The sequence below is a fragment of the Schistocerca piceifrons genome, chromosome 3 (assembly GCF_021461385.2).
Source record: "Schistocerca piceifrons isolate TAMUIC-IGC-003096 chromosome 3, iqSchPice1.1, whole genome shotgun sequence".
Classification (NCBI taxonomy): domain Eukaryota; kingdom Metazoa; phylum Arthropoda; class Insecta; order Orthoptera; family Acrididae; genus Schistocerca; species Schistocerca piceifrons.
In genome coordinates, this window is record NC_060140.1 from 835,436,158 (window position 1) to 835,451,698 (window position 15,541).

At 41.8% G+C, this 15,541-nt stretch overlaps 1 protein-coding gene across 6 annotated transcripts in view; it reads right to left on the minus strand.

Moving 5' to 3' along the window:
* Positions 1-15,541, minus strand: part of LOC124788095 (alanine--glyoxylate aminotransferase 2, mitochondrial-like) — a 165,096-nt gene that overhangs the window by 60,686 nt on the left and 88,869 nt on the right. For all 6 annotated transcript variants that reach the window (XM_047255201.1, XM_047255205.1, XM_047255202.1 and 3 more), the window contains exon 5: positions 7,195-7,383. In XM_047255201.1, the coding sequence (XP_047111157.1) occupies positions 7,195-7,383 (189 nt within the window). The remainder of the gene's footprint in view (positions 1-7,194; positions 7,384-15,541) is intronic.

A 15,541-nucleotide genomic window follows, 5' to 3' on the forward strand; every position in this document is an offset into this window, starting at 1 on the left:
GCAAACAGTAATAGCCGGCGAGAGCTCAACCCTGGCAGCGACTGCCTCTAAAGGCGTCAGAAGGGGTACTGGCGAGCTACGGACAGAGTGGTGAACAAAAAGGCAAACCCCACCTGACGCTCGTTGACAGGCAGTGCAGTTCTTATAGTATCCCCGATAACTGCGAAGGGCGGGGGTCCGCATTGCCGGAAACCAAGTTTCCTGCAGAGCAATGCAGAGAACAGGGGAAACACTCAGAAGCATCCGGAGCTCAGGCAGGTGGTGGAAATAACCGCCGCAGTTCCACTGGAGAATGGAAGCAGGAAGGGACTGGGAGGGCGTGAATGCGACTAAGAGGCAGACGGCGCCTCAGAGCCAACTGCCGCCACCGGGGGAGAGTCAACTGAGTCCATAGGAAAGGCCCCCAAGGGTTCCGTGAGGGCGAGATCCGCGGCAGAGGCGAGGATTTCCACCTCATCCCCGGAGCCAGGACTATGTACAGCAGGCAGTACTGAAACCGCCGGAACGTCCTTCTTCTTGGACACATTCCGTTCCTTCTTCTCACGTCGGCCCTTAGGGCTGGGAGAGCTTCTCTGAAGGAGCGTCGGAGGCTGACGATGACGCAGAAGCCCTACGACCAGCAGCTGGCGGAACCTTCAGCCACTGGCTGACATCTGGCAGGGTAGGAGAAGAAACGGAGGAAGGGAAAGCCCAGAGGGACCCCTTCCGCGAGAGAGGAACTGGCAGAGGCAACACCGGCGGAGAAGGAGGGGGAGGGATCGAGCCCCCCGGTTTTGGAGGAGATGTCACTCCCGAAGTAAGCATGGGGGGAGCGACAGAAGAGGGTTTGCCCCCAACTGCTAAGGGGGCAACAGAGGAAGGCTTGCCTCCAGGCACTTGGGGGGCAGACAGAGATGCATGGCCCCGAGGGCCCACTGAAGGCGGCACAGATGAGGCGACAACCGTTGCTCGCGTGGGCGACGATAACGTGGCTGCAGCATAAGATGTTCGAATGGAAGCAGGATACAACCTTTCATATTTCAGTTTTGCCTCTCGATAAGTAAGCCGGTCCAGGGTCTTAAATTCCATGATCTTCCGCTCCTTATGAAGAACGGGGCAATCCGGCGAGCATGGAGAGTGGTGCTCCCCACAGTTGACACATACAGGCGGAGGTGCACATGGAGAATCGGGATGAGAGGGGCGTCCGCAATCTCGACATGTAGCGCTGGATGGGCAACGGGAGGACATATGCCCAAACTTCCAGCACTGGAAGCACCGCATCGGGGGAGGGACGTATGGCTTGACATCGCAATGGTAAACAATCACCTTGACCTTCTCGGGCAAGACATCATCCTCGAAGGCCAAGATAAAGGCACCGGTGGCCACCCTGTTAGTCTTGGGTCCTCTATGTACACGACGGACAAAATGTACACCACGTCATTCCAAGTCGGCTCTCAGCTCGTCATCGGATTGTAACAAGAGGTCACAATGGTAAATAATCCCCTGGACCATATTTAAGCTACTGTGGGGAGTGACGGTAACAGGGACGTCACCCAGCTTATCACACAAGAGCAACGCTCGTGACTGGGCTGGGGAGGACGTCTTGAGGAGGATGGACCCATTCCTCATTTTTGACAACCCAGCCACTTCCCCAAACTTATCCTCCAGGTGTTCCACAAAAAACAGAGGCTTCGTCGTGAGAAAGGAGTCACCATCAGTCCTGCTGCAGACAAGGTATTGCGGTACGTAAGGCTCCCGCTTGGCACTAGATCGGCGTCCCTCCCATGGCGCAGCCAACGAGGGGAACGACTGAAGGTCATATTGCGCAGCATCAAAGTCTACTCTACCTTGCTTAGAGACGCTGGTGGCCGTGCGACCACCAGCTTGGTGTGATTTATTGCGCTTCATTGCGCCACATCCGCCCAGATGCCACCTACTCCGAACGAGGGCTCTCCCCAAGGGCGCCACCCAGCCAAAGCAACGGGTACCTGGCCGATATCCCGTTGCCTGGAGTCCCCGTGCCCCAGACAAGATGGGCACATACTCCTTGGTATGCATGGGGAGGAAACAGCTTTGGCATCTGTAGTGCGATCCCTGCGTGGTCAGGGGGCTACCACTAAGAGGGTACATGACGACCCCACCACAATGGACTGGCTACCGTGCTGGATTTTAGGTGCTGAAAGGGTCCACAGTTGTCGTGGGTGCTAAGAAGAAGATTGCGCACAAGACGAGAAGGAGACAACCCAGAAGATGTTGGGTGTAGTCCCCCCCACACGACAATAGGTAACATGCAAGATGGAGGTGCATGATGGACCAATAGAAAAACACCACATAAGGTGTCCTTCCCCAAATGGCACGCACTAACAACGGAAATTTGGAAAAAAAAAGGAGGTCAAACCCCAGAGGGGACCATCACAGAAGGCCAAAACGTTTGAGACTCCTTGTAGTTGCCTCTTACGACAGGCAGGAATACCGCGGGCTTATTCTTACCCCCGAACCCGCAGGGGGACCATACGAGTAATCTGTTGTATTCATCACTATGGCATAAGGATATAAACAATGTGACATATGGAGGTTTGGGTCGGACCAGGGAGCACAGAAGCACACATGAATAACCAAATTGGTTCTGGCAACCACTTGCAGTAAGTGGGAAATCCACGTTCAAGTCCCAATCTGGCACGATTTTCCACATGTCACTTTTAGCTTGTTATTTACTGTCTGAAACTGCATTAGATTTATTTTAGAAAGTTTTAATGATAAGACTATTTGTCAAAAGCCATTTGCATACTTGGCATGTTTTTGTTTCACTTGTAATCCACACTGAAGATTTCACACTCTTGATCATGATACTTGCATCCAGAAAACATTACTATATTTGCCTATATTAGGTCATCAAAATACACTAAGAAGAGCAGTGGTCCAAGGACAGAGTCTTGGGGAGCACTGTACTTAACAGTACCCCACTTTGATTGTATTGATTCACCTATACCTGTTCCGGCAACTCTGTTTCCTGTTATGTAAGATTTTTGCCAAGCTGGCAAAAAGTCTTTGATGCCATAATGTGGGAGTTTTTGTTACATACTATTGTGTTACATTTTACACAATGAAAAGCTTTAGTGAGATCACAAAATATCCCCACAGGATACCTTATACAGTTCAGTTCACCTAGAATTCCTTTTGTGAGACTGAATTGCTGCCTCTGGGGAGAACCCTTCACAGAAGCCAAACAGAGTGTGTCAGTAATCCTATTTTGCATTAGGTGTTCATATAGCCTGTTGTACACTACCCTCTCAAATATCTTTGAAAGAAATGGGAGAAGAGAGAGAGGCTAATAGTTAGATACTACATGTCTCTCACTGCCTTTGTGTATTGGCATCACTTTAGCACGTTGTGATTTATAGAGAAATAGCCCACTCTTCATAAACTGGTTATGTAAATAGCAAAATATGACCCTGATTAAGTGACCACATGCCTTTAGTGCCCTGTTTGATAGACTGTCATACCAGAAAAGCTGGTGCTTCTTAGGGACCTGATGATTTTTATAATTTCATTATGTGCTGTGAACTTTAAGTGTAGTGTAATTGTTGGTGCGTGTTGGGTAAGATTAAGTAGCTTTATGGTTTCTGAGGGAAGGTGAATGTTTTGGTTCCTATATTTTTGGCCACAGAGAAAAAAAATTATTGATTTCAGAGGCTGCCCTTTTCAGGTTATTCTGGTCCGTTCCATTTTCTATGAATTGAGCTATCCCTGATTATTCTAATTTTTAGTCCCTATTTATTTCAGATTTTATGATTTTTCATGTGGTTTTTGTTTTATTTTTTGACCTATGAATTTTCTGCTCATAATACATGTTTTTGGCCTTCCTAATTACACAGAATCATATTTTAGAATTTCTTACAGTGTATTTTGACTCCTTTGTGTGTACTATTCCTCTGTTCTTGTTTAATTTACTTATTTTAATTCAGTTGGACCCTGTATCAATGAAATGTGGTAACAGAACATACTGGTTCATGTCCAGAACTTCTGAAAAGTTATTAGCAAAATGACAGTATAAGTTATTTCAAATAAAATAACAACAACAATAACAACAACATTAAAAACATTCAGCACACGAATTAGCTTCATTTCGCAAATATTTCAGCATACATGGTCATCAGCTAACTTCTGCCAGTTGTGCCTCTTATATAAAGGTTTTATAACATCATAAATGATAATTTCAAAATTTTAATTCTGTATGTATGTAATCGTAGTACCAATTGACACTAAGATGCTAACTGTGAATTCTTTGATATCAGCTGTATTATATATAGATGTGCTACCTATTAGTGACATGTGAAAATTTGCACCGGACTTGGACTTGAACCTTGATGTCCCACTTATCACTAGCAATCACCTTAACCACTCTGGCTATCCGTACATGCTCCCTGACCAATCCAAATCTCCATATGTCACACTGTCTACCTCCCTATGCCTTAGTGATAAATATAGCGGACTACTTGTATGGCACAAGGATGTAGATAATGTGACTATGAGGTCTGAGTTGGTCTGGGGAACATGCACAGATAGCCATTGTGGTTAAGGCAACCGCTTGCAATAAGCAAGAAATTCAGGTCTAAATCCTGTTCTAATACAAATTTTCAAATGTCACTAATTGGTGGTACATTTATACCTAATACAGTAGATTTCAAAGTATCCACTATCAGTGAATAATTTTTGAATAGAACCAATAGTGTTGGAAGCAACAATGATACATCAGTAACCTACTGATATATGACTGTAAAGCTGCAGGCTTTTTGTATTAAATTATTAATATTAGCAAAAAATTATGTGGCTCCTAAATTAAAGAAAGATTCAGTTTGTGTTTCATACTCAACAACAATTTGTATGTAAATATGAAGTGTGTGGAGGCTGTGAACTTAAAACTGAATTACAGCTCCTTCTTTCCTTAGTACTGATACAAAACTTTGCATATATGTCAGTTGATGGTTTTTGCTGGTTTCTTGTCACAACTGTGAAGGAAATTTAAAATCAGAACGCTAATTATTGATGGCCAACATAACCTGAAGAAAGGCAAGCATTTATACTCTGGTTATCAGGGACCAGAGACATTTATGTCTGTGATTGTGTTGCACTTCAGAACTTGCTATATATAAGATAGTTTCTGATGTCTGCATTGCACAGCACTTCAAGGATTTTATTAAAGTTCACATAAGGAAGATAATGCCAATAAAACATGAGTAATTATATGTGAAATATACATAGGACCTGCCTGGTATCCTATACTATGAAATATGCTATACAGTTTGTTAGAGAGCAATGGCATGATCCTGGGTGAACCATTTTTATTTATCATCATGAATGTCTAACAGTGATTAATCGACGATGTAATTATAAATATCATGAATTTAAGCAATGAGAGTGATCAAGTGTTTTGCATTTCCCAATTTTAATCAGCCTAATAGCTACACATTCACACCGTTTTATTTTCAAGGAAATTTATTGTGCTTTTCTGTTTAGTGGAAAGGATTACAAAATTTATGCTTACCACTCCATTCCCATTTGATGCAAGCATCTAATGAACTATTATTTTGCTCTTGTCCTCAGTAGGATATTTGAATGCTATGTTAATTTTCTACTAATCATATTTTTTTTCCTTCTGTATTTTTGCTTTGGAATTCTTGGGTTCCAGAAGACATATTACATCTACATTCTTCTATATGCCACATTACATTCTCTTCACATTACACTCTCTTTGGACTACTACAGCATTCACACAAAGTGCAGTAGCCACCAAAAAGATCGCGGGAGGTGCACATCGACATGGTGCGTCACGGACGGTAGTTGCCGCAAGTAGAGTCCCGTCCACCAGAGGGCACGCGAGAATTCGGACGCGACCTCAGCCGGCATAACAACAACAACTCCGGCAGCACGGGCCGTGCCCAGTCAGTTAACATCGGCCATGCCTAGGACACAGTCCCGGTCTACGCTAAGTGAAGTGCGACGTAAACGTGAACAGTGATACTACACAATTGGCGACGAGGAAGGGATCCAATTGTGTAGTAACACTGTTCACGTTTACGTTGCACTTCACTTAGCGTAGACCGGGACTGTGTCCTAGGCATGCCCGAAGTCAACTGACTGGGCACGGCCCGTGCTGCCGGAGTTGTTGTTGTTGTTATGCCGGCAGAGGTCGCGTCCAAATTCTCGCGTGCCCTCTGGTGGACAGGACTCTACTTGCGGCAACTACCGTCCGTGACGCGCCGTGTCGATGTGCGCCTCCCGCGATCTGCGATCTTTCTGATGGCTACTGCACAAAGCATGTCAACAACAACAAAAGTAGACGAGATAGCAGACAAAAGTTTTCTGTCCAAAATGCAGAGGATGTGAACTTACTTTGATGGTTCACTAAAAGACTGATGAATGGAACATGAGCAAACACAAGCGAATGAGAACTGGACACAACTGAAAGCTGTTAGCTCATGCGCACCTACTGTTTACACTAGAGAGAATTCTTGTTTGATATTACTTATGCGCCTCAGTGTAAGGAAAATTAAGTGAGCACATTTGTCTTCCCTCTAAAAACTTTCTGATATCATGAAGTACATCATTCTTTTGAGCTTTGAAATCATAAAAAAGTAAGCAAGTCAAGGTCCCTTATATCAATATGCAACTTTTGCAACTTGTAGCTAGTTTTCTTGTTTCTTGTAACAAAATTATAGTCTAACAATGAAAACACTTTCCTGTCCTTTTGGCTCAAGAAATATGACTCACCTTTCTCAGAGTTCAGTAACTATCCTGTCTTCTGGATTTGGACTTTAGAAATTCATGCCAAATTTTACAAATGAGAGACAAATTTTTTTGTTTACTGTAAAGTGTCTTAATGTTAAAGATTTTTAACAATTTGCTTAAAAATATTAACAATATCATTAATTAAAATAATGTATTATCATAGAAACACTGTGTTACACACTCAGATTTCCCTCACAATGTCCTCAAGGCACATGTAAACTCAAGTTAACCTAAATACAGTATCAGAGTTGGTATTCTGTTATCTACTCCTCTGGTAAATTATCGTCACAAACACTAAGTTACCTTTCAGGACTTACAAGACATCAGTTATTAAAAATATTTCTGTTTGAAGTTTGTGGGAGCTGATTTAATTGAAAAGAAGGTTTGTAAAATTATCATGCTTCTTTTAAATACAGTATTACTCACATGATGAATTCCTTGAGCAATAGGAACATTTATCCTCCATGTGGACAGTGCAGTAAGGCCCATGGTGTATGTACTCATTCCATGATATGCATTGCGAAATGAAATAATGTCAAAGTGTTTGGTATGAAGTCGAGCCATAATGAGTGCCAGATCATTAGCTTCAGAATCTGTATTCACAAAATATGCAAACTGCAACAACAAAGGTATATATTTATGTTATTTTTTAATGGAGAGTACAGTTCACAAAAAACTGGAATGTAAGAAAGAAGGGTGACTAGCATGAACTTCTCTTAGTCATTGCAATAATGAGAAATGAAAGCTTTTATAACCTAACTTGCTTATATGTAAGAGCAGCTAACACGTGACAATTCTCAATTATTGACAGTAATGACTAACAGTTAAAAGAAGAGCATAAGATACAATCATAAAATAATCTGTACAATTTTTTTGAATACCTGTACCACAGAATGGCAATCAAGTTTGCACAATGGATTAATTACTATTGATCTGGTGGACAGATAATTACATTTTTATTTGATTTGCCACACTTTTTACATGAAAGCAACAACCAATTTGACCTGTACTTCAGAGATAGTTAATATGTGAAGCTATATGGAACTAATTAACATATCTGTGAGATGGATGGCATACACATTGCTCTTGCACTTAAATTAAGCTGATTTTGCAGCAGAAAGATCAACTGCAACTTGCAACAGGGTTAAAACAATAATAAATCCAGAATGAGTGAGATAGTTTTCACAGTCCACACCTTTTCCTCTTAATAACCAAGTGGAAACATTTTACATAGTCAATATACTGGGGTTTAGAGTCATATTGACATATTTACAAATTTCGGCATTTTGACATATCTGCTTCACCAGTGTCTTAATGTTAAATCTGGGAATGAATGTAAACACACCAAGTACCATGAGGTATCTCAATTATCAGTAACTCAAACTTAGGTGGTAACAGAGTGTTTCCACTTGGGCAAAATTTCTTTTCCCTTTATCGCAAAACAAGCATTTTATAGATACATGACTCCAAACTCCAATATAGTGGTGACATTAACACAAACTGCCACTAGCACAGAAAATTCTATAGCCCAAGCTTCAAATAAAGGGGCATGGTTGTGATTATATTATTTATTTCAGCCATTAAGTGCATTATAGTTGATACATGTTGTCTCATCAAATATGGATCTTGTCATTTTGATTGTGAAATGACATTTACATAAGGCACACTATAATGTAGAGTATATAGAAGGTAATCACTGGTGATTCTCCACCAGAAAGAGGTTCCTACTCAATGGTCTGAAGATGACCACAGTAGTGGTCGAAACCGGTCACCTTGTTAAATAAATCGTGATCAAGACTGTTTTTAATAGTAATTATTTATAAGACATTGATCACTGCTGTTCCCATAATGCATTCAAAAGGAATTTATATAGAAGGTGTTTGAAATTCCTATTTTAGGCTTCTAAGGGTTGTAGAGGGGTCTTTGTAGACAAAAGTTCTTATGTAGAATCCGTGTCTGGAAATTTACCATTTGGATGTAAAGTATGCTTCAAAGGTTGGGTTGCTTGCATATCTTCCACTTCACGGTACACCCAAACTGGGAAGAGGGCACCGTTATTGGTCCCTGTCCTAATTGTGAAACAACATACCACTTTTGTCAGACTACAACAATGGCTGTGAGAAACTCATACATTCACAACTAGGAGGTTGATTATGGTTCTCCATAGATGTGCCACACACTCGGCTTCGAAGAGGTTGTCCTGTGTCATGCAGAAGAGAAGCTGACTAGTGAGTACTTAAAACATTGGCTATGACTGTCCATGCCATGTGTCCTGTAGAGCACACAGGATAAAGTTCATTGTCTCCACTGAGTGCGCAGCATGAAGCGTGAGATTTGAAAGTCACCCATTCTTCAAATTTATTCTAGATCTGAACAGTATATTTCCTGACATGGGTTTGTTACCAAAATTATCTGCCAAGTCCCCACTACAACTCTTAGAAGCCTGTAATAGGAATTGTGAAACACCCTGTATACAACGGATCAGATTGCGCTTTCTTTGCAGCACTGCAGACAACACCACTGCCAGTTCTGCCCACCATCCACAAGTGTCCTATGACCTAGTGAAGTGGCATAAGGATGATACAAACCAAAGTTGTCCTTATATTTAAGTTGTCAATGAGATACCTACTGTGCATCTGGACTACCCCTTATTAATTAACTACATAACTGTTTTTGTTTTTCAATTTTTGGTTTTCCATTGTCTTTATCTGGAAATCAACAGTAATTTGTTTTGCCATTACCTTTGCCACGGGCAAATTAATACTGTATCCCAAGAATTTGGTGATAATACAGAATTAATGTATTTCATACATGTTTATAGATAAAAATTGGTTACACATAGAACAATGGCAATAGCAAATGAATTTGTTCTATCAGCTGCTGTGCAGGCACTCTCTGGGCCAGTTAGCCCACAACAGCTGGCTGTAGCCCGTCACACATCTTTTGCTTTACAATTTCATGAAGCAGTGAAATGAAATGTCATGCGGCTAGGACACCCCGTCGGGTAGACCTGTCACCTGGTGCAAGTCTTTCGAGTTGAGACCACTTCAGCGACTTGCATGTTCATTGAGATGATATGATGACGATGAAGACAACACAACATCTAGTCCCTGAGTGGAGAAAATCTCTAACCCAGCCGGGAATCGAAACTGGGCCCCTTAGCATGGCATTCCATCGCATTAACAACTCAACTATTGAGGCAGACCATGAAGCAGTGGAAGAGTGGGACTTGTAGGGATGTCTATAAGGATACATATGACTGGTGACTGAGGAGTGGTATATGTGTGGATGAAGCAAAGGCTTCAGTGTGAACCGTGTCATGGTAAAATGTGTCGTTATTTTGCACTTCCTGTGAAGTGTATTCCAAAACTAAACTCTTTTTGGTCATGAAAAAATAAGCTCATGAGAAAAGGTTTTCACAGTAATATTTTACTACATATCTGCTTTGCTTTTCCACACAATTGCCGTTCACCTCTATACATTTTCTGTAATGCTGCTCCAGCTTCTTTAACCCCTCTGCATAGAAGTCTGCTGCCTAGAAATTGAACTACTTGGTAACACTGGTCTTGATTTTGTTATCATTTTGAAATCATTGTTCATCTAGTTACTTTTTTGAATGTAAGAAGAGGAAATAGTCACTTGGTGCAAGGTCGGGACTGCCACAGCAATGTGGGAAACCAAATCATGTCCATTTTGTCTACAGTGATCCAAAAACTGTCATGCATGGCACATTCTTTGCTCTTTGTGCTGATCAGAGAGAAATTTTGGAACCTAACTCGGACACAGTTTGTGATACCGAAGAATTTTTGGAACATATCTCGCACACAGTTTGTGATATCCAAGCTGTTCATTAACAATCCTGTAAATTGAGTTCAGCCACTGAACACTTCAAAGGTTTTGGTTCACATGATCAACGATGTCTCAGTCTGAATACAGGGTCTGCTATTCTGCTGTATATTGTGAACATTTGTGTGGCCATTCTGAAATTCTCGACACCATTTTTGAACTTGTTTGTCACTCATTATTTCATGTCCATTCACTAGGCATAACCCACTATTGATTTCACTAACTGAAGATCCTTTTGTCAGCAAAAATCTTAAACACACCATGCACATCGCAAATGGTGGAGTCTATTACTGTCTTGGCCATTGTGACCTGCTCTCACCAATGATCAAATGACTACTGAATCAAACCAACACTGCAGTGGTTTCCTAAAGAGCCAGAGGACAGTGCTGCATTTGTGAAACTTCAGTCAGGCCTAGCATCAGTTACATATTGGTCACTGGACCTTAGTTTTGGAGTGCACCTCATAAATCATTTATACGACCAACTGCTCCAACTGCAATAGTTGGACATTTCCTGTCAACCACAAAGCACATCATGCGGGTTTTTATAACAATCATCTCATTGTGCATTAACAATGCGGCCATCCTTTGTTGTAACTACAGCTCTTCCAGCTGTATGGAAGATCGCATCTGGGATCAAAGTGAGTGAAGTGTACTGACATCACAATCATTGTGAGAACAACCATGCCGTGGTACACAACTAGTTTACCATTGAATGAAATGTTACCAGCCAACACAATGGCTGCTACACTACAACAATGGCATGCAACACAAAACTTCTCACTGGAATTCAAACAGGATCCTACGGAAAATTCACAACAATGTACACAAAGTCAATAAGCTGGAGTTATTTCAAACTGTGATATGATTAATGAGTCAACCATGACACCCACTCAGTTTAACATGACCAGATATTTGCCCATACCCACATAGTCAGTCTGTTACAATTATGTACTGGGTGCTACATTTCTTACCATGCTGCTATCTCAACATATTCTTCTGTCAATAAGTCCAGCTTGGCTAACCATAACTGCTTCGCATCACACCCATTACCTCCCTCAGGGACTCAACTCACAATCTAAAATGCAGCTATCCACATCTGAACAGCCCACTTTATGATTAAAATTGCTCCACTCCATGACTACCACAGAGGCACTGGTGCAGCAACCATAATAGATTTTTAGAACAGAAAAAAATTATTGGTTGCAAAACATGTGTGACACATTTCACCTGCTCCCAGACTGTTTGAAACAGGTGAAACATGGTACATGTGAAGATTAAATAAACCTATCTTGCGCAACCAAAGAGTGTTTTTTTTTCTGTTCTAAAAATCCACATTATGATTCGCCAACAAGTAATGTGTATTTAGTTCATTAATTATTCTTAATAACAACCCCCAATTCGTCACCCTCATTTGCCATCTGTCACAACATGCAGACCTAATCAGCGATGTCATCTTAGTATGAACTTTCCACAATGAGTATGATGCAGCCAAATCAGTACTGCTACAATGGCTTTCAGACACCTGAGCAACAGTTAAAACAGGCTATCTATGACAAACAGTTGGATGATAGGATACCATCTCACTTTGGTGAAAACTGATCTACACTGGACATTAACCTCATACCAGATGCTGCACTTTGAATCATATTGCCTGTTAAACTTCCACCACAGCCAAATTTGCAGTGATGTCACATGAGGCGAAACCCATGAAAAACAATTTGCTGAGTTCTGCAACAGACACCACATAAATTACAAAGACAGTATCACTGCAGCATGTTACCATTCTACCGCCTGCCCCCCTTCTCCAGATCACCTCGAGCAGAGCTGAGAACTGGCTTTAACAATGCCCCTGTCTCAAACACGCCCTCTGAGGGACAGGCTGCACACGGCACCACTCCGACAGTGAGCAACACTATGCTGACCACCACTGTTGCCTCAAGGTCACAATCCTGCTGGTATCACACCCAATTTCGCAACATTGCATGCAACTGTTGTTCTCCCTGCATGTTCCCAAACATCGAACATGGGCCACCACAGGTGCATCAGCCCAAGCAGAGAACACAGCCACTAAGGGTGAATCAAGCACACTTCCTATCAACTACACACCTGGGAGGCCGACTGTACATCTTCAACCTCAATTCAAGATAGCGCTTTTTGGTGGGTGCTGGATCCAGCATTAGTTCAATGCTGCTGGAGAGCACATCAACATTCAACAAAATGTCAGTGCTATAACTTCATGTGGCTAGTAATTTAAAGACCAAGGTGCACATAAGCATTACATGCAGCTTACAACTATTGCCTCAGCAACATCTCACGTGGACCTTCTATGTCATTGGCATCACAAAACCAGTCATGGGAGTCTTCTTCTTCTTACATCACTTCTGCCTCTCACTGGACATTCAAAACACTCGCCCCTGCACCAAAATACAGAAGTCCATCTCACACACTTGCTGCTCCAGCATGGGCAAGTAAGTATCTGTGACCAACCCTTGCTGATTGATTATGCCCCTCTGTCCACAATCCCTGCTGCAGTGCAGCCAACAACACACACACAGACACACACAGAACACACCAACATTAATGTTAGTACTGTGTACTCTGTCTTGACTCACAGTACTTCAGACGTAGGCCTCACCCCCACCACGAAAGCAGCGCAAGCATCTGCAATATGTAATGGCACAGTGCATTGTACCCTAACAACTGCTGGTCCATCTGTACATCAAAAAGTGCACCGACTGGCTCTGGCTAATTTATGCAGCAGCTGATGATATATTATGAGGAGGCACCTTTTGCCCATCTGGCAGTGGACATTGCCAATCAAATTAGTACAAAAAGAAAAGACTGAACTTTGAGGCCCATCTGTGGGTCCTCATTGCCTGTATGGTGCCTGACAGCTACCCAGAACCCAGTCTCAGCTACAGAAAGCAGAAGTTACAGTCCTCAGACAATTAGCACTGCAGGAATCAGATCAAACCCAGACCAGGCCAACACCATTATACAGCTTCCATTCCCCAGAATTATCAAGGACTCGATCTTTTCCCTAGGAATTTTGAACTTTTACTAGTGCCACCTACCACTAGCTGCAGCTTTACAAGCACCTCTCATTGACGCGCTAGTGAGATCTAACATGGAGAGAGGAAGGTGGAGTGGACCACAAGGATGAAAGATGCATTTCAAGTCATCAAAGACTGTCTTGTATATGCAGTCATGTTGGCCCATCCCATTCCAGATGCGCAACTCGCTGTCATCACAGAGAAGTGACACTGCCATTGCCATCGTACTGCAACAGTTGGTAGTCGGAGAGGCACAGCCTTGCTGATTCTACTTGCAAAAACTTACCCCCTATCAGTCGAAATGGTCAGCATTTGATCAAGAACTTCTTACCATTTACAAAGCCACGAGATAGAGCATGTGCAGAATAATGTGGCCAGTGGATGCACAGTCAGTGGACAAGTGTGGGGAGAGCTACTTCTCTGCCATTACACTCTTGAACAGAATGCAGGGAAAATGAACACTTAAGTCTTTCCATGCAAGCTCTGAGTTCTCTTACTTTATTATGATGATCATTTTTCCATATGTAGGTGGGCGCAAACAAAATATTTTCGCACTCTGAGGAGACAGTTGGTGATCGAAATTTCATGAGAAGGTCCTACCACAACAAAAAATGCCTTTGTTTTATTGACTGACACCCCAATCCATGTATCACATCCGTGGCACATTCTTCCTAATTTTGCAAGAATACAAAATGAACTGCCTTCCTATGAACTTCTTTGATGTCCTCCATTAATCCTAGCTGATACAGATCCCGCACCACACGTTGATACTCCAGAAGAGGCCAGACAATCATAGTGGAAGCAGTCTCTTTAGTAGACCTGTTACATTTTCTAAGCATTCTACCAATAATTGGCATTTTTTGTTTGCATTCACCACAATATTATCTATGTGATCATTCCATCTTAAGCTGTTCGTAATTGTTATCGCTAAACATTTACTTGAGTTTACAGCTTCTATATTTGTGCAATTTATTGTATTGCTAAAATTTAGCAGATTCTTTCGAATGCTCATGTGGATGACTTCACACTTTTCATGATTTACAATGAATTGCCACTGTTTGGACTATACAGATATCTTGTTTAAATAATTTTGATCATATGATGGCATTACATGATGATAAATGACATCATTATCTGTAAGTAACCTCCTAAATCATTTATATAGATCAGAAACAGCAGAGTGCCTGTAACACTTCCTCGGGGAATGCCAGATATTACTTCTGTTTTACTCAATGACTTTCTGTCATTTATTATGAACTATGGCTTTTCTGACAGGAAATTGCAAACCCAGTCACACAACTGAAACAATACTCCATAGGCACCAGTCTAATTAGAAGTTGCTTGTGAGGAATGGTGTCAGAAGCCCTCTAGAGATCTACAAATATGGAGTCAATCTGATGGTCCCTGTTGATAGCACTCATTATTTCTGAGAATAAAAAGCTAGTTGTGTTTCAAAAGATTGATATTTTCTCAATCTGTGTTGGCTGTTTGTCAATAATTGATTTTCTTCAAAGTGTTTCATACTGTTTGAGCACAGTATATGTTCCAAAATCCTTCTGTAAATCAACATTAGTGATATAGGTCTGTAATTCAGCGGATTACTCCTATTTTGTTTCTTGGGTACTGGTGTGCTTGTGCAACATCCCACTGGTATACAATCTGGACCATAAGTCTTGCCTTGAGTGTTTTAAGTGGCTTCGCTGCACTGAGGATATCTACTTCTAAGTTACTCATGTTGGCAGTTGTTCTCGATTCGAATTCTTGAGTATAAACTTCATCTTCTTTTGTGAAGGAATTTCAGAAAACTGTGTTTAGTAACTCTACTTTAGTGACACTGTCATCAATAACATCACCATTGTTATTGTGCAGTGA